General features: G+C 51.0%; 3 protein-coding genes across 7 annotated transcripts; all 3 read left to right on the plus strand.

Annotated features, from left to right (window-relative positions):
• Positions 2,472–6,396, plus strand: UFC1 (ubiquitin-fold modifier conjugating enzyme 1). The gene is made up of 6 exons (XM_018046411.1): positions 2,472–2,864; positions 4,673–4,740; positions 4,977–5,040; positions 5,345–5,421; positions 5,671–5,761; positions 5,960–6,396. The coding sequence occupies exons 1-6, from the start codon at positions 2,742–2,744 to the stop codon at positions 6,038–6,040; spliced, it is 504 nt and encodes a 167-aa protein (XP_017901900.1). The 5' UTR covers positions 2,472–2,741; the 3' UTR covers positions 6,041–6,396.
• On the plus strand, positions 6,506–13,214 carry USP21 (ubiquitin specific peptidase 21). Of its 3 annotated transcripts, XM_018046409.1 has the most exons (13): positions 6,506–7,201; positions 8,024–8,644; positions 9,428–9,487; positions 9,619–9,739; positions 9,963–10,074; positions 10,257–10,412; positions 10,923–10,987; positions 11,340–11,443; positions 11,625–11,711; positions 11,993–12,071; positions 12,300–12,407; positions 12,512–12,626; positions 12,837–13,214. In XM_018046409.1, exons 2-13 carry the CDS (start codon positions 8,045–8,047, stop codon positions 12,925–12,927), a joined length of 1,698 nt encoding a protein of 565 aa, XP_017901898.1. In that variant the 5' UTR covers positions 6,506–7,201; positions 8,024–8,044; the 3' UTR covers positions 12,928–13,214. The 3 variants fall into 3 exon arrangements, with proteins under 3 accessions (XP_017901898.1, XP_017901896.1, XP_017901897.1); XM_018046407.1 differs by lacking the exon at positions 6,506–7,201 and having other exon boundaries at positions 7,216–8,644; XM_018046408.1 differs by lacking the exons at positions 6,506–7,201; positions 11,625–11,711 and having other exon boundaries at positions 7,216–8,644.
• PPOX (protoporphyrinogen oxidase) lies at positions 13,935–17,773 on the plus strand. 3 transcript variants are annotated; one of them, XM_005677168.3, is made up of 13 exons: positions 13,935–14,120; positions 14,289–14,383; positions 14,531–14,665; positions 14,801–14,916; positions 15,106–15,238; positions 15,542–15,686; positions 15,796–15,986; positions 16,423–16,483; positions 16,662–16,780; positions 16,862–16,972; positions 17,072–17,221; positions 17,430–17,472; positions 17,555–17,773. In XM_005677168.3, the coding sequence occupies exons 2-13, from the start codon at positions 14,297–14,299 to the stop codon at positions 17,695–17,697; spliced, it is 1,434 nt and encodes a 477-aa protein (XP_005677225.1). In that variant the 5' UTR covers positions 13,935–14,120; positions 14,289–14,296; the 3' UTR covers positions 17,698–17,773. The 3 variants fall into 3 exon arrangements, with proteins under 3 accessions (XP_005677225.1, XP_013831097.1, XP_005677226.1); XM_013975643.2 differs by having other exon boundaries at positions 13,941–14,120; positions 14,272–14,383; XM_005677169.3 differs by having other exon boundaries at positions 13,941–14,120; positions 14,785–14,916.

A 17,866-nucleotide genomic window follows, 5' to 3' on the forward strand; every position in this document is an offset into this window, starting at 1 on the left:
GAATTTCATCCTTAAAGTCTATTATGTGAATGCATGAAGAGACACCACACTCATGCCACAGCTACAGTCCATGTAATACAACGAAAGATCGCGTGTGATGCAACAAAGATCCCACGTGCCATGCTAAGATCTGACACAACCAAATAAACATAAGTAAAATAAAAATGAAAAGCTCGCATATATAGTCAAAATCACCCTATAAACACTACTATCCTTTCATAGGTGAGGACATGCAGCTCACAGAGATAAAGTAACTCACCAAAGTCTGGCCCTCCCCTACTTTACTGAGGAATAATTGACAAATATGTATTTTTAAAATCATGGCTTGATATACATCTGCATGTATATGTCATATGCATTTGGTGAATACACATGCATGCGCGAGCACATATACGAATGATTAGCAAAATCAATATCCATATCTATCACTTCACATAGTCAACACATGTGTGGTTAAGAATGCGTAAGATTGGACTTCCCTGCTGGTACAGTGGATGAGAATCTGCCTGAAATGCATGGGACATGGGTTCAGTTCCTGGTGTGGGAAGATTCCACATGCCATGGTGCAGCTGAAGTCCATGTGCCACAACTACTGAGCTGACATACTGCAATTTCTGAAGCCCGTGCACCTAGAGCCTGTGCTCCACAGGAGACGCCACCAGTGAGAAGCCCATGGACCACAACAAAAAGCAGCTCCTGCTTACCCACACACTGCAACTAGAGAAAGCCCATCTGTGGTCACCGTGTGGTGGTGGTTTAGTCACTAAGTGATATCCAACTCTTGTGACCCTGCGGACTGTAGCCACCAGGCTCCTCTATCCATGGGATTTCCCAAGCAAGAATACTGGAGTGGATTGCCATTTCCTTCTCCAGGGCATCTTCCTGACCCAGGGATTAAACCTGAGTCTCCTGCATTGAAGGTGGATTTACCGCTGAGCCAGCTGTACATTAAATCCTCAGAATGTATTCTTTTTATAACACTGTGCATCCAGTTTGACCTACATTTCCCTATTTCTCCTCCTTCTCCAAATTCTTATGACAATCAAATTGAATGCCTCATTGCAAATCACTGCTCTCCACCAAACCACAAAGCCCACACTCAAAATGGAATAAATATTTATTTCTCCAGGAAAGAAAACTCTAGTGAGATACTACAAAGCTTTTCCTTAGCCTTATCCAATATCCAATATTTTAAAGAAAGAAACATATTGCATGCTAATAAAAGATAAAAATTACATCATCATCTCAGTGAATAAAGAAAAAGCATTCGGGGGGGGGGGGGAACACTCCCATTCATGATAAAAACCTTCAGCACTAGGAAGAGAAGGGAACTTCCTTAACCTGATAAAGGGCACCCATGAAAAGCCTATAGAGAATCGCATACTTAAAAAAGAAAGACAATGCTTTCCTCCCTGAAATCAGAACAAGAAAAGGGTGTCTGCGCTCAGCACTGTACTGGAGGCTTCAGCCATAAGAAATTAAATTTGTAGATAAACTATAGAATTTCATGATTAATAGGATTGGATCCAAAATTACAGCTAAAAGTTGCAATGATTAACGCTGCAAACAAGATGTGTAAGGTAAGGCCAAAAATAATGTGCTTCTGTTTAAAAACCAACTGGAAGATACAAAATTCTGAAAAAGGACTACTGGGTAACTACTGTGTGCCATGCACTGGAGATAAGAGACTTGAATCCCTACTAGATTTGTTAGGGATAGACCCCAAAATGACTAGGCTAGACGAAGGCAAGTTTTCTAGCGGCCTTTCAACAACTTTGGCATTTATTAAGAATTCTCTAATTCAATTGTGTTAACTTTTTCGGGCTGAGACTGTATATACTTTGATTCTCCATGGTTTCTAATAACTTTCAAGAGTTTAATACCTTCCTAATGGATGACTTTTAATGCTTTTGAACTGTGGTGTTGGAGAAGACTCTTGGGAATACCTTGTTCTGCAAGGAGATCAAATTAGTCCATCCTAAAGGAAATCAGTCCTGAATATTCATTGGAAGGACTGATGCTGAAGCTGAAACTCCAATACTTTGTCCACCTGCTGTGAAAAACTGACTCATTTGAAAAGACCCTGATGCTGGGAATGATCGAAAGCGGGAGGAGAAGGGGACAACAGAGGATGAGATGGTTGGATGGCATCACCAACTTAATGGACATGAGTTTGAGTAAGCTCCAAGAGTTGGTGATGGACAGGGAGGCCTGGCATGCTCCAGTCCATGGGGTCGCAAAGAGTCGGACACGACTGAGCGACTGAACTGAACTGAACTGAATGGAAGACTATAGTGGCTCCTTGCTACCTCAGCCTAACAACAAGGAAGTTAAGGAAGTTTAATCAGAGCTGAAACAGGTGACTCGCGCATTTTAGGATGACAGGAACCAGAATAGCGCCTACAATTGCCTGAAATTCTAACAATTCTTCAAGTGTCCAGAAGGGTTTTCTGAGATTACGTCTCTGAGCATGAGCGGAAGTCACCCTTTGAGCAATCTACTGTTAAATGACAGGTGCCATATCCAGGACATAGTCATCCGTTTCCATTCTTTTCTCCTCGTTGCACCCACAAGCAGGTGATCCGGTGACAAATTTGTCTTCGTTACTAGAAAATAAAGATCGTAGTTAGCGAAGTTTTAAGGCAGCCAACTCCCCATCTTCCCATAGTAAAGATGGAGGCGCCCTGAATGTAAACTACGGGTAATACCACTTCCGTGTTTCTCTTGTGCCCTGGTCTAAGATGGCGGACGAGGCCACCCGGCGAGTCGTGTCTGAGATCCCGGTGCTGAAGACCAACGCCGGACCTCGAGATCGGGAGTTGTGGGTGCAGAGACTCAAGGAGGAATATCAGTCTCTTATACGGGTCAGTTGTGCTTCTACTGTCAACCGCGTCGTAAAAGGTTTGCGGGTAATCAGGTGTCCATCGGAATAGGCTCCGTATGGAATCTACTTCCGGTTTTAAAGTGTAACTTACAAATTCAAAGATACTGGATGACTTTGGGGCTGGGGGACTTAAGGAGCCGCGGTGGGGAGGAGGCAGAAGAGACTCAGGTTAGGAACTACAGTGGGGCCAGATTTTCTTCCTGAAAGCAGCAGTAATTTTAGGGATACGCGGCCCAGGAAAATGACGTGTCCTTCTGGCCCCAGGTGATTGCGCTCCTGGATGTAGGGGAGGTGGTCTTAAGGATTTCTTAGAGCCCTAAATCCGGGCCTGAGTCCCTCCGCTCTTTCACTTGTCCTAAGGTAGGAATACATGCTAGATCGAAAAATTAAAGTAGGTATTAGTTGCAGAGAGATGAGGAGCTCAGCTCAGTTAGGAATGAACCGTTTTCTCAGCTAATCTCCGTTCTGTGGAAAGAATTTTACTTCTTGCGGTGGTCTCTGTTTCAAAGGTTTCCTGATGCATGTATTCACTAAAAAATAAATTTAAAAAATAATGCACATCTAGTACCTAGGAGGGGCATCCAAAGCCGAATAAAGTGGAGCCTACCGATGGACAGAAACATATTATAATACATAAGGTGGAGAAAGAGGGAGAAGGAATCTGAGAAATTGCTAGGATGTTTTGAAGCAGGAGGTGAGATACCTAAATCTAGCCTGGGTCTGGTCAGGGAAGGCTTTCTAGAAGAGGCAGTGCTTGAGCTGAGACTGAAAGGGTAAACATAAGTTAGCCTTATAAAAAACGAGCATAAGAGAAGAACATTCAAGGCAAAAGGAACAGCATGAGCAAAGTTATGGAAGCTAGAAATACATGACCTATATGAAGAAACACAAGTAGTTCAGAGTTGTTAGAGCATCAGGGTGTGTCAGGGAGTGGTAGATAAGACTTAATAAATAGATTGGAGCACTTGAATTCTATCTTGGAGGCATTGGGATACCTTTAAAGGATGTTAGCCAGAGGATGTTAACATGATGAGATTTGGGTTTAGATCAATCACTGGCAGGAGAGAGGAAAACAGAATTGGCAGGGCTAAGGCTGAAGTTTGGAGGCTGTCATTCCAGGCAAAAGAAAAGTGATGATATAAATTCAGCAGTTATGGTAAAGAGAGGTAGACTTGAAGAATATTCAGAAGGTAAAATCAGTAGAATATCATAAAAGATTGGTTTGTAAAGGAGAAGGAGGCTTAAGGATGATTTCCAGGTTTTTTGCGTGGATGACTGCACGCTAATACTGCCAATGGAGATTGGTGTGGTGGAGAAAACAAGTCTGAAGGACTAGGGGGAAACTCGCACTGCCAAGTTTGAATTGTACCTGTGGAATGAAGGTAGAAATTTCAAAATATTTGGATATAGACTTTGAAGCTCTGAGAAAAGCTCTAGTTTAAAGGTAAAGATTTAGAAGTTATCAGCATATGAGTGCTAGTCAAAATCAGGACAAAATGAAGTCTTGGGAAGGAATATGCCATAAAATGAATTGTCGCTGACATTGTCAGAAGTGAGAAGAAAAGCCAGGCAACATCATAAAGTGTTTTGTGCCTGTTAAATTGAGTAGAACCCAAGCATTCTATTCTCTGTTCTGCGCAAGTCCCCTACTTACCAATATGGCTTTGACTTCAACTTATGTCAGAAAAGTTGGGTAAACAGAGAGTAAGTAATCACACTTCTTTTGAGGGAAGACGTACTCCCCTTGGCCCCAGTTCCCCCCTCAAAGACCTCATTCTCTGCTTTTAGTATGTGGAGAACAACAAGAATGCGGACAATGACTGGTTCCGACTGGAGTCCAACAAGGAAGGGACTCGGTAGGCAGACCCTCTTGGGAGGTGTGGCGGTGGGGATCTTATATAGCTTAAGCATTCTGGTGTCCCAGAACCCACTCTCAGGCCTTTCCTGCCCCCTTCTAGTCTTCAATCCCACAACTCCAGAGTCCCCAGTTCCCAACTTATGAGTCTCCCAGGCTGGTCACCTAAGCCAAAAAGATGTCATATGAGTATTAGAAGAATGGGAAAATTGGACTGAGGCTTGGTTTCTGTTATAGGTGGTTTGGAAAATGCTGGTACATCCATGACCTCCTCAAATATGAGTTTGACATCGAGTTTGACGTGAGTATGATGGAGTGGTAGTTAATGGAGGTTAGTAGAGGACGAGGGATAAGGTGATTCTTAACAAGCTAACCTTTCTTGGAGGGACCAAAGAAAACTTTTAAAATGGGAGGGAAAATCTTAATGAGGTTTGAAACAAGCATAGGTTTTAATTACTCATCTCCATGTCCAGAACCCTGCTGTGTAACTGCTGCTTGGGGGAGTTTGCAGAACCTTTCATTTCAACCAAGAAGTGTGTATATCTGATTAGATTAGTTCCTTTCTATTCTGCTTCTGTCATATTAAAGCCTTGTAATTCTTCCAGATTCCTATCACATATCCCGCTACTGCTCCAGAAATTGCAGTACCTGAACTAGATGGAAAAACAGCAAAGATGTACAGGTAGGACTGAACAGGAGATGGGAAAAGGTCAAAGAAGGCCTTGGTGAAGAGCTCGCCAAGGTAGAAATTTTCTCATAGTCTGCAGGCCTAGAGAAATTCCACATCTCCCTCTGCCAAGCCTGGGCAAAGCACTTGGATGACCTTGTTCTCAGTTCTGATCCCCAGCAGTCTTCCTGTGCTCTCAAGAATCTGCTTTGCTTTGTGGTGTACCTTGCATGTCAACACCTTCTGATCTTGTTCCTCTCATAGGGGTGGCAAAATATGTCTGACCGATCACTTTAAGCCTTTGTGGGCCAGGAATGTGCCTAAGTTTGGACTAGCTCATCTCATGGCTCTGGGGGTAAGTTTGGAGTATTTGGTATATAAGAGGGGAAGGGGTTTGGTCCTGAGCGATATAAGAAAAGTGAGAGTAAACATGGACTAATAGTGTTTTGCTTTGGGTATGTTCTCCTAGACTATCTCTAGGAAGGAGCTTCTGGTGGAATACAAGGCATTGACTGGCTGGTAGTAATCTCACAGGGTCTCCCTTGTATTGCAGCTGGGTCCATGGCTGGCAGTGGAAATCCCCGATCTGATTCAGAAGGGAGTGATTCAGCATAAAGAGAAATGCAGCCAATGAAGGATCAAGCCACTGAGGCAGGACAGAGGGACCTTTGATAGGCTGCGGTTCCTGTTTTCCTGTGCATCATTCTTCTTACTCATCTAACTGCTTCCCCTGACACCCTTTCACCCATAATTGTTACTAAGTAGCTGCAGCAGACACTGCTGGAAAAAACAGCATTGCTACTGGATTTCTTAAGTTGGGCTACAGAGGAAGAGGAAAGACTAGAGCCTTGAAAAACCAAGAGGCAATTTATATCCCTTCCCTAGGTGGAGCACTGCGAGGTCTAGAGGGACAGGGGGTGACCAAAAGTGGATACATAGTCTTTCTGGTTTCTGGAGATAACTCATCAATAAAAGCTGCTTTCTCTGGTGGCTTGTGGCTCTCATTGGTGGCTGTAATAGTGGGTGAGTAGCTTACGGGTCAGCAGGCTACCACCCAAGGCACATGTACGACCATCCTAGTTCAGGGGGGAGGGGGAAATGGAGGAAGCTCTGGTCTGGACCAGAATGAAAGGAAATCCTGACTGCTGTCCCTGCTGCTGAAATCTGCTCATGTGCTTGAGCAGGGAGCCTCCTGCTTCGGCCTGCAAGATGACTGAGGACTGGTTTTGCAGGGCCAGTATTCCCTGCCCTCCGAGGAGCTTCCAATCCCTATGTGGATACTTCTCTTCTGTGGACTGGACCCTGCATTCGCATCCCTGCTCCCTGGGAAGGTCTGTGCTGCAAGCCGGGGGGCCATACAACGATTGTCAGGTTTATATCCTCTAGGGCCACGAGATGGAGCGATGGGACTCTGTACTTTAGGGACTTGCTTTGGAGTGATGGTTTAAAGAAAAATTTTGGCAGAGCTGGGAACTGGCGGTCCTAAAGTTGGCTGTGTTTCCATGGTGTCAGCGGCGGAGCCAAGAGGGCGGGTTCACGCAAGCGCCGAGGGTGCAGGTGGGTGGATTCTGAGTGTGGGTGCGCAGGCGCTCTGAGAGACAGTGAAGCCGGTGGCCGGTGGCCGGGCGGGACCAACAAAGATGGCGGCGGCCCCTGCGGCGGGAGAGAGCTGGGCAATAGCTGCGGCTAAAGCTGCAGCCGGGCCCGCGGGGGCGCTGCGCGAGGGTAGTAGGGGGTGGCCCTGAGCTGAGGCCTGACCCCAGTTGGCCTCCCCCTCCGCCTCACTCGGGGACAGGTACGGTCCGGGGCGTATGGCGTGGGGGGTTCCGAGGGAAGACTGCTCCAGACTGGAGAGATCGCCCTCCACAAAGGCAAAGACGCTGGGGACCTGGCAGGCCTGAGAGAACTGGGCTGGAGGGACCAGCATCCTTGGATCGTGGAGAATATGCCTCTGGACCCCGTAGCCAATCAGCAGCCTCGGCCTTTCTGCCCTCGAGGGGGGCGGACCCGGTTGAAACCTGCTGTGGTGGGCGAGGTGCAGAGCTTGAGGGTCAGGGAATTAGTTGTTTGTCCTCCCTGCTCGCCACTGCCCCTAAGCCCCGACATCACTTTGGAGCTCAGAGGCGGGGGGGAGGGAGTGATTCGCAAGTCACCCTTTTAACCTGCTTCATTTGCAGCCCGGAGGGGCAGAGCTTTGAGAATGGAATGCTATCTTTGGGGCTGTTATACTTGCATCCACACCCCTATTTGACCAGAGGTTCTAAATGACCCAAAGCACATCCCACTTGACTAGGTTCATGGGGGACCTTCATAAACATTTAGATTATAAAGACAGACGATAGTAACTGTCTTTTCATTGGCTCTCCAGTAAAGCTGTATTCTGCAGGAAGAGGGTAAGGAATGTAGAGTCAAAGCTCTGGACTGCTATCATTCATTCATTCATTCACTCAATGGTTACTAAGTGTTTACTTTGTGCCAAACACTATGTTAGCTATTGGGGATACAATGACTGATATGATAGATACGGTTCCTGCCCTCCATGTATATAGCCAGGTATGGTAGCCTAGGTTCCCACCTCCCTCCGTGTTCAAATGTTGACCCTGTCTTCTTCTCTCAGGTCCAGCCTGTGGCGTCCACAATGCCCCAGGCTTCTGAGCACCGCCTGGGACGAACCCGAGAGCCACCTCTTAATATCCAGCCCCGAGTGGGATCCAAGCTACCATTTGCTCCCCGGGCCCGGAGCAAGGAACGCCGAAACCCAGGCCCTGGGCCAAATCCCATGTTACGACCTCTGCCTCCTAGGCCAGGTCCCCCTGAGGAACGGCTCAAGAAACTGGAGCTGGGACGGGGACGGACCTCAGGCCCTCGTCCCAGCGGCCCACTTCGGGCAGATCATGGAGTTCCCCTGCCTGGCTCACCACCCCCAACTGTGGCTCTGCCTCTCCCATCCAGGACCAACCTAGCCCGTTCCAAGTCTGTGAGCAGTGGGGACTTGCGTCCAATGGGGATTGCCTTGGGAGGGCACCGTGGCACTGGAGAGCTGGGGGCTGCACTGAGCCGCTTGGCTCTCCGGCCTGAGCCACCCCCTTTGAGACGTAGCACCTCTCTCCGCCGCCTCGGGGGCTTTCCTGGGCCACCCACTTTGTTCAGCATACGGACAGAGCCCCCTACTCCCCATGGCTCCTTCCACGTGATATCTGCCCGGCCCTCTGAACCTTTCTACTCCGATGACAAGATGGTGAGGATTCGCCGGCACACGTGGCCTTCCATGCCCACACGTTCCTCCATGCCTCCAGCTTTCTTGCCATCATATGGCTTTCCTTTCTCCTTTTCCCCCAAATTCCTTTTTAACTCCTTCATTTCTCTTCTCCCTTAAGTACCCTTGAGCCTCATAGACCCTTTTTGGGCTTGTCTGTGACTCCCCAGCATGGTTTGCCATTTCATTCTCCAAGGAATTAACTCAACCATTTGGAATTATTTGGGTCCCCAGGCCCTTAATTTCCCTTGCTGTGCCTTCTCTCCTAGGATGCTTGCCTAGGTTTAATTAATCTCTGGAGCCAAGGAGGGGCGGGCTCAGAACATCTGAGCTAATGTGGTTGCCCATTTCCTGAGCTAAGTGAGCTAGGCTTATTGCAGTTGGAGCCATCAGGAGAGGGTGTAGAAAGGGGCCACGGGTGCAGGAGGGGGCCTTGCAGGTAGCAAGGTGGGGGTGGGGAGCAGCTGGGCAACCATGCCAGTGCTTGGGGAGTTGCCCCAGGAGTTGCATCGCCGGCTAGCTGGGCAGAGGAGTAAGTGGGGAACAGATGGGACAGCCATGGCTGAGACCGTGGTACACTCAGCTGTGATGGGCTTACTGCTCATGGCCAGTGAGGTAGGGAGACCCTGATACTCAGGGAGAAAGTGTAGAGTTTGGGGGTGAAGGATGGGATGGGGAAGGCAGTGGGCAGCATGCTGTGGGAAGGTTCAAGTGCCAGTTAAGGGTATACAGGAACCTGTTGACTGTACTCTACTGACCTTCCAGGCTCATCACACACTGCTTCTGGGCTCTGGTCACGTTGGCCTCCGAAATCTGGGGAACACGGTGAGAGCCGTTCTTGCATCCTTCCTAACAGGAATGTGGACTGGTGCTGGGGACAGGCATGGGGAGGGAAACTTAGAGAAGCACAGCACTGAAGTTCTCCTAAGGCTTCTTGGGTCTCTCCTGCTCCCCAGTGCTTCCTAAATGCTGTGCTACAGTGTTTGAGTAGCACCCGGCCTCTCCGGGACTTCTGTCTGCGAAGGGACTTCCGTCAAGAGGTGCCTGGAGGGGGCCGAGCCCAGGAGCTCACTGAAGGTAGGGCAACAACTCCTGCTCCCCCCTTTCAGGTGCTCTTTTCCCTAACCCCATGTAAGTTCATCTGCCAGTGGCGGTGAACCCAAGCCTGAAAGCTGGCAGTTGTATCTGTTTTTCCCTGTGTCTGATTTCCTAGAGGTTGTTTTCCACCCTCTCGGCCGCCTCTTGCTTCCCTCTTGTAGTCATTAACTTTTGTTTCCCTTCCCCACTCCCATCCTAACAGCCTTTGCAGATGTGATTGGTGCCCTGTGGCACCCTGATTCCTGTGAAGCTGTGAATCCTACTCGATTCCGAGCTGTCTTCCAGAAATACGTCCCCTCCTTCTCTGGATACAGGTGGGAGAGCTGGAGGGTATGGGATTTCTCTCTGGCCTTGTCTGGGGGTAGGGAGCCCTGGCAGCCTCATTCTGAGCCTTGAGATGCTCTTCATCCAGGAAGCGGGGACAGATGTCTGGGCAGAGATTAGTGACTGTGGACTAGGGAGGAGTCAGTTGCCCATGCTTTTTGTCTGGCTGCAGCCAGCAGGATGCCCAAGAGTTTCTGAAGCTCCTCATGGAGCGGCTACACCTCGAAATCAACCGCCGAGGCCGCCGGGCTCCACCAATCCTGGCCAGTAGTCCTGCTCCCCCCCCACCCCGCCTCGGAGGGGCTCTGCTAGAAGAACCTGAGTTAAGGTAAGGTTGCTCCCCCTCCCACTTCTCCCCAGTAGTTTATCAGCAGCATTCATCCTTCATAGAAGTGAGTTAGTCACGGTTGAGGCTGTAGGGTCCAAGGAAATACATAGTTCAGAAAATGGTTGGTGAAGCAGTGCAGAAGCAGGAAGAAGGAAGGAGGAGGCTGAGGGGCGCAGATGGAAGCAGAAGACAGTGCTGTGGCTGTCACCATATTGACGGAGGAGGGGATAATTAATTTATAAGGTACAAAAGGGGTTTGGAGCCAGGTGGAAGCAGACGGCATGTTCTTCCCCTGTCTACATTCCTTTGTTTTCCTCTCACCAGAAAGTCCTCTGAAGGAGGGCTCCTTTGACTCTTTCTTGAAATTCAGAGAAGGAGCTGGGGCACAGAGGGGGTAGGGTATGGGGTGGGGTGGGGTACAGGGCTTTGTGGATCATTTCAGTGGTGTTAGGGGTGCCCAGCGTTCCTGCTGTCTCATGGATGCTTCCCACTTTCCTTGCTCTGTCGTAGCGATGACGATCGAGCCAACCTAATGTGGAAGCGTTACCTGGAAAGAGAGGACAGCAAGATCGTGGGTATGGAGTAAGGCAGTGATGAGGGGAATCTGTGTGTGGGGGCGAGGGAAGATCGTGGATATGGAGTAAGGCAGTGATGGAGGGAGTGTGTGTGTGGGACGGGGGAAGATCGTGGGTATGGAGTAAGACAGTGATGGGGGAAAGTGTCTGGGGGTGGGGGCGGTGCAGGCTTGGCAGAAAAAATCAATACTGTCAAGGGGTATGGGAACAGGATTGGGTGGAAAAGCTGTTAGGGGTTTGTGAGGAGTGGTGGTGGTGGAAAAAGAAAGGTCAAGTAAGGGGGTGGAATTCCAAGAAAGCACCTTAGGCATCCCATAGTGACTGTTTCTCCTGCCCTTTTGCTTCTATCTAGACCTGTTTGTGGGCCAGTTGAAAAGTTGTCTCAAGTGCCAGGCCTGTGGGTATCGCTCCACAACCTTCGAGGTTTTTTGTGACCTGTCCCTGCCCATCCCCAAGGTGGGATTCCAGAAGATTCCAGGGGTGGATGGGACATGAGTTCTGTGATGCAGTCCTCCCACCCCTAGTGTGGGAGGGATCCCTGTGGGTCTCTGGAGCAGAAATGAAGCTTGGATTACTTGAGAAGAGTTGGAAAAGTAAATTCATACCATGCTGACCCTTCACTCCCCTTTCCCCTCAGAAAGGATTTGCTGGGGGCAAGGTGTCTCTGCGAGATTGTTTCAACCTTTTCACCAAGGAAGAAGAGCTAGAATCGGAGAATGCCCCAGTATGTGGGGGTTCACAAGGGATATAGTAAGGGTGGGAAACCTGGGGGGGAGCTCCGTATGTGTAAAAGGGGTTGCATGGTGCCTGAGTATGAAGAATGACACGTGTCAGGGTTTGTAAAGGAGTTGCAGGTATGTCCTGGTGCTTCCAGGGCAAAGGGCAGCGGCCCAGAGGATGCAGCAATGTATGCAGAGCACAGTGAATTTGTGAGTCAGGATGCCAGAAAAGGCAGCTGAGGTGAGGAGCACGTTAACCTTATAACATTATTTGACATTTGTTTAGGTTTGTGACCGATGTCGGCAGAAAACACGAAGTACCAAAAAGTTGACAGTACAGAGATTCCCTCGCATTCTCGTCCTCCGTATCCTAACCTTCAGATTATTTCTCCCATTCATTCTTTTTCCACATTTTCCATGTCTACAGAAGCTGGACATTTGGGAATTCAGTTTGCCTTAGGAAAAACCAGCCACTCCACCTTTCCCTATCATGCTCCCCAGATGTGTTCAGGGAGGGGTGGTGGACAACATTCAGTTCCTCAGCCCCTCTCAGAGGCCCTCTGCCTCCCAAATTCTCCTTAACCAGAGCTTAGATCTTAATCGATTTTCCGCCTCCCGAGGCTCCATCAAGAAGAGTTCAGTAGGTGTAGACTTCCCGCTGCAGCGACTGAGCCTAGGGGACTTCGCCAGTGACAAAGCTGGTGAGTCTGGCAGGGAAGGTCCTGAGGAGCTCCATGCAGGGGAGGGAAGGGTGGGAGCGGAGCACAGCTCTGACTATAGGATTTGGTCGTCTGTAACCCTGAAGGAAGCCCCGTGTATCAGCTGTACGCCCTTTGCAACCACTCGGGCAGCGTCCACTACGGCCACTACACAGCCCTGTGCCGGTGCCAGACTGGCTGGCACGTCTACAATGACTCTCGGTGAGAAGAGCCTGCTACTCCCCTCCGGCCCTATCCCCACAGCAGCCCTGACATCTTTCCCAAATGCGAAGCCCCAGGAGAGCACGGTGCCGGGCGGTGGGGGCGGGGTTGGTATCCTGATCACTACCAGGATGCTGTGAGGTTGATCTTGGGGGGAGGTAGAATACCCAGAGATGATCACACCTCTTTCCCCATGGCCTTTCTTCCTAGTGTTTCCCCTGTCAGTGAAAACCAGGTGGCATCCAGTGAGGGCTACGTGCTGTTCTACCAACTGATGCAGGAGCCACCCCGGTGCCTGTGACATCCCTTTTAAGCCCTGGCACCTGTGAAACCCTTTCAACACCCTTAAGCCCCCAGGCTCCCCATTTACCTCAGAGACGTCTATTTTTGTGTCTTTTTAATCGGGGAGGGGGGAGGGGGTGGTTGTACCTCCCATTATTTTTTTTATTAAAAAATCCCCTTTCACCTGGAGGCTCCCTTGTCTCCCAGTCCCATGTACAGAGCTCCACAGGCCCCTGCCCGTGTACAGCCCCCAGACCCTCTACAGTCTCACTTTTTTTGTGAATAAATTTATTAAAAAAAAAAAAAGACCTTATTTGTATTTGTGTTTTAAGGGTGTGGAGATACAGAACTAGGCCGAATGGGGAGTCTTCCTGGGACTCAGTTCCCCCTCTGAACAGATGGGGGCCCACTCAGAGCCGTGGGGGTGGGGATGGGGTGTGGGACCAGGACACGGTGATGCCAAGGTTTACGCTGGTTAGAGAAGAGGGAAGGCAAACTTGAGACTCGTGAAGCTGTAAGGAAGCCTGGAACTAGAGTGCAGGCACGGGGGTCCACGGGTTTTGCCCGCGTAGGGGGCTGCCTCTCGAGAGCGTGGTACCCAGGGACCCCTGTGGATAAACACGGTACGCTGCCGGGCTGCCCTAGCTCCCACAGGCCCAGGCTGTTGCTAACATCAAGGAGCTGTTGATGGAGCCACTTCCCTACGGACCAGCCTCCAGTGCCCCTATCTACTCTCCTTACAACCAAAGCTCCTGGGAGCCTCCCTCCAGGGTTCTCACCCTAGGTGGGGCCTGGGAAGCTCGAGCTGGGGAATGCTGACCAGGATTCAGCTCTCGCCGTTCCAGCCCTGAAGGGAGAGCCGTGCGGGATATGGCCGCTCTCTCCAACAACCCGGCATCGAACCAGTTAATCTCCAGCTTCAGAGAACCGCCTTCTACAGGCTGGAGCGTCCGCGAGACTAGAATGGACGGAGAGTCGGAGAGGCCAAAAAGCTTGGGGGCGGAGGCAGCGGGCTGAAAGCACTAGGCCTGGATGGGGGTGGGAGGGAAAGCGCTCCAGAACACCCGCGTCCAGTTGGGTCCCCGAGCCCTGCGCGAGCAGATAGCGTGGGTGTGGCCCTTATCCGCCTCCCCTGTCCCCCCGGATCGCCGGCGGGGTGATGCGCTGAGATCGCTAACTCCTTTCGCCTCATTTTTCTCGTTCCCCTCGTGGGTGAGTCCTAGGCCCTGGGAGGGGACCTCAGAGTTCCACCACCGCATCCGCCGGCTCTGGGTTTCCCCGCAAACAGCGAATGGCCGGGGGTGGAACGCGGAGCTCGCAGGTTTTCTGCAGAGCAGGCTGCTTGCAGTCACCCTGTCCTTAGTGCCTCTTCACCCGCAGGTTTCTTCATGGGCCGGACGGTGGTCGTGCTGGGCGGAGGGATCAGCGGCTTGGCCGCCAGTTACTACCTGAGTCGGGCCCCCTGTCCCCCCAAGGTGAGTGCGCCACGCTGCCAGAGGGAGCGCCTTTAATACTTCTCTCCCATTTCCAGCAAGAGCGACTGCGCCGCCCCCTTTTTCTCCTGACCACGTATGCCGCCGCGGCTGTGGCTGTAGGCTGCAGTGCCTCCCTCTTGTCCTCAGGTGGTCTTGGTGGAGGGCAGCGAGCGCCTGGGAGGCTGGATCCGCTCAGTACGCGGGCCAGATGGTGCTATTTTTGAACTTGGACCTCGAGGAATTCGGCCGGCAGGAGCCCTGGGAGCCCGGACCCTGCTCCTGGTGAGCGGCTTGTGCGATGCCTAGGAGGGAGTGCGGAGGGGCCTTCACTAGAGGATAGAGTTAAGGGAAGCAAGTGGATTTGGTGGACAGTGCTTTCCTTAGTCTATCCTCTTCTTGAGGACGTGTGGAGAGCAGATTTCTGAGCTTGGCTTGGACTCAGAAGTGTTGCCTGTCCGGGGAGACCATCCAGCTGCCCAGAACAGGTTCCTGTATGTAGGTGGTGCTCTGCATGCCTTGCCCTCTGGCATCAGGTAATGTTATCACTTCCTTACTGCCATCCTTCTCCTTTGCCCTTGTCCTCACATCCCTTCCACTTCCTCATCTCCCAGTCTGTCAGCTGTCAGCCCTCCCAGCAAAAGGGGCCAAACGAATAGAGATGATCCCCTGGAGCTGGGGAGGCAAACCAGAGCTCCCTTTTCACTGTGCCTTCCTCCATGCAGGGGGCTCCTCCGCCCTTCACCTCCCTTCTCCAAGCCTCTGTTCTGGGCTGGGCTGAGGGATTTGACCACCCCTCGTGGCAAAGACCCTGATGAGACTGTGCACAGTTTTGCCCAGCGCCGCCTTGGTCCTGAGGTAACACCACCCAGAAGCCCCCAGATCCCTCCCCTTCTAAAACAGCTGCAAATCTACCACTGGGGCCCAAACCTACCACTGGGGCCTCTTCTGTAGCCTCTGAAAATGCCCTCTTCTCTTCATACCCAGTAGCCTCCCAAACTCACTGTTGAGGTGAATGCCTTCACTTCCTTCCCATCCGTCTGTTGTAGCCAGACTGCTTTCCAAGTAAACCCATGCTGCCCCCATTCCCTGCCAAGCAGGGATCAGTGGAAATTAGTGCAGTTTATTCCTTGGCCTCTTAATCCTAGTCTCACCCTTAAGGTGGCGTCTCTAGCCATGGACAGTCTCTGCCGTGGAGTGTTTGCAGGCAACAGCCGTGAGCTCAGCATCAGGTCCTGCTTTCCCAGTCTCTTCCAAGCTGAGCAAACCCACCGTTCCATATTACTGGGGCTGCTGCTGGGGGCAGGTGAGGGGGCAGTTTGTTCAAGGGTTGAAGATATTAAGGACTGCCAGAGTGAGGGACTGGAGGCAAGAAGTGCTATTTTAATGATTCTTCTCTGCTTCCTTCTCTGCAGGCCGGGGCCCACAGCTGGACTCAGCACTTATTCGCCAAGCTCGGGCTGAGCGCTGGAGCCAGTGGTCACTCCGTGGAGGGCTGGAGACATTGCCCCAGGCCCTCAACGCCCACCTGACTAGTAGGGGTGTCAGTGTTCTCCAAGGCCAGCCAGTCTGTGGGCTCAGTCTCCAGGCAGAAGGGCGCTGGAAGGTAGGCGAGCCTCCTGGACTGTAATGAACGTGTGTGTTAGAGTTTTCATCTTTGTTTAAACTCCCGGACTGGAGTTTCTCTTTTTCTTCTGTCCTAGAAGCTGCTTAAATATGGGCTACCCCAAGTTCTTAGGCCTTATTTGTGGACCTTCCTCCAAGACCATCTGATCCAGATCTGTGGATAGAAGTAGTACTTATATATAAGTGACTCCCAACTAAGGGAAAGAACCACCCAGCTCCACTAAACATTTCAAATTGGCCCACTGGCTTTTGTCTGGCCCACTTGCTGGAGTAACAGGGGGATGATTTTTGTTCTGACTACACAGTTAGTCTCTTCATCCTGAGTCAGCATCCAGTCTCTCTCCTGCCACTTGGGTGCTAGGAAACAGAGGCAAAATTCCCATGATTTCTGTCTTTTAATGTTTTCATCCTTTCAGGTGTCTCTAGAGGACAGCAGCCTGGAGGCTGACCACATTATTAGTGCCATTCCAGCTTCAGGTAATGGGATAGCCACCCTTCCCTTCCCCAGCCAGGGTGAGGCAGCCTAGCTTCTTCCTGGGCCAACGGGACCATACCATGCCCTTGAACTGCTCATCCTTGTGGGGGTCTTATCCTAAGGAGGGTGGCCAAAACTGCACTGGGAATGCCTCCTGAGGCAGGCTGCTCTCTCCTCCAGTGCTCAGCAAGCTGCTCCCTGCTGAGGCTGCACCTCTGGCCCGTGCCCTGAGCACCATCACTGCTGTGTCTGTGGCTGTGGTGAATCTGCAGTACCGAGGAGCTCGTCTGCCTGTCCAGGTGTGACCCAGAAGAGGAGGCGAGACAGACACAGGCTTAACTGGAACCCTTCCCTCCTGACCCAGTCTCTGTTTTCTCCAGGGATTTGGACATTTGGTGCCTTCCTCAGAAGATCCAGTTATCCTGGGAATTGTGTATGACTCCGTTGCTTTCCCTGAGCAGGATGGGAGCCTGCCTGGCCTCAGACTGACTGTGAGAGAAGGCAGCCGTGCTTAGTGGGGGTTTCCAAAGGGCTCCTCTCTGCCCCAGTGCAGTAAGGCCAGGCTAGTCAGTGCTATCTTCCCTCCTTAGGTGATGCTGGGAGGTTCCTGGTTACAGACACTAGAAGCCAGGGGCTGTGTCTTATCTCAGGAGCTGCTCCAACAGGAGGCAGAGAAAGCTGCTGCCACTCAATTAGGACTGAATGAGCCACCAAGTCACTGCTTGGTCCATCTACACAAGGTGAGTTGGTAACACAAGGTAAACACTCTTCAGCTACCTAGTAGAGGCATGCCTTGGAGGCAGGGACTGATCCACTTGTCACTGTCTATCCAGGCCTGTTGTTCAGTTACTAAGTCGTGTCTGACTCTTTGTGACCCCACGGAACGTAGCACCCAGGCCTGGGATATCAATAATAATGTTTTTCCTGTATCCCTTTTTCTCTCCCCAGAACTCTATCCCCCAGTATACATTAGGCCACTGGCAAAAATTGGGTAAGTTGAGAAAGCAGCTGGGCTGAGAAGAGCCATGAAAACAGACCCCCAGCTGTAATATTCCTTTTATATTTCCTTTCAGAGTCAGCTGCCCAATTCCTGGCTGCTCAGAAGCTGCCTTTGACTCTGGCCGGGGCCTCCTATGAGGGGGTTGCTGTCAATGATTGTATAGAGAGTGGGCGTCAGGCAGCAGCCCGTGTCTTAGGCACAGAACCTAACAGTTGATCCTCAGCTCCCACTTCTTCTTGCCCCTGGTGGCAGGGATTCTCCCACCCATGGAAATAAAAGTTGCTAAAGCTTGGCTTGGCCTGGCTGTTCTGTCATCCAAGGGCAGAAGGTGGGGGTGGGTGAGCAAAGATAGGCAAAGAGTGCCTGGGACGCAGAAAGCAGGAGC

Source organism: Capra hircus, chromosome 3 (genome assembly GCF_001704415.2).
Source record: "Capra hircus breed San Clemente chromosome 3, ASM170441v1, whole genome shotgun sequence".
NCBI lineage: Eukaryota > Metazoa > Chordata > Mammalia > Artiodactyla > Bovidae > Capra > Capra hircus.

Coding starts and splice junctions, on each gene's coding strand:
- UFC1 (XM_018046411.1), top strand. CDS start 2,742: ATGGCGGACGAGGCCACCCGGCGAGTCGTGTCTGAGATCCCGGTGCTG. Junction 2,865..4,672: donor AATATCAGTCTCTTATACGG/GTCAGTTGTGCT, acceptor CTCTGCTTTTAG/TATGTGGAGAACAACAAGAA. Junction 5,422..5,670: donor AAAACAGCAAAGATGTACAG/GTAGGACTGAAC, acceptor TTCCTCTCATAG/GGGTGGCAAAATATGTCTGA.
- USP21 (XM_018046407.1), top strand. CDS start 7,946: ATGTATATAGCCAGGTATGGTAGCCTAGGTTCCCACCTCCCTCCGTGT. Junction 11,444..11,624: donor TGTCCCTGCCCATCCCCAAG/GTGGGATTCCAG, acceptor CTTTCCCCTCAG/AAAGGATTTGCTGGGGGCAA. Junction 12,072..12,299: donor CCCTCGCATTCTCGTCCTCC/GTATCCTAACCT, acceptor ACCAGAGCTTAG/ATCTTAATCGATTTTCCGCC.
- PPOX (XM_005677168.3), top strand. CDS start 14,297: ATGGGCCGGACGGTGGTCGTGCTGGGCGGAGGGATCAGCGGCTTGGCC. Junction 14,384..14,530: donor GGGCCCCCTGTCCCCCCAAG/GTGAGTGCGCCA, acceptor TCTTGTCCTCAG/GTGGTCTTGGTGGAGGGCAG. Junction 14,666..14,800: donor GAGCCCGGACCCTGCTCCTG/GTGAGCGGCTTG, acceptor TGTGGAGAGCAG/ATTTCTGAGCTTGGCTTGGA.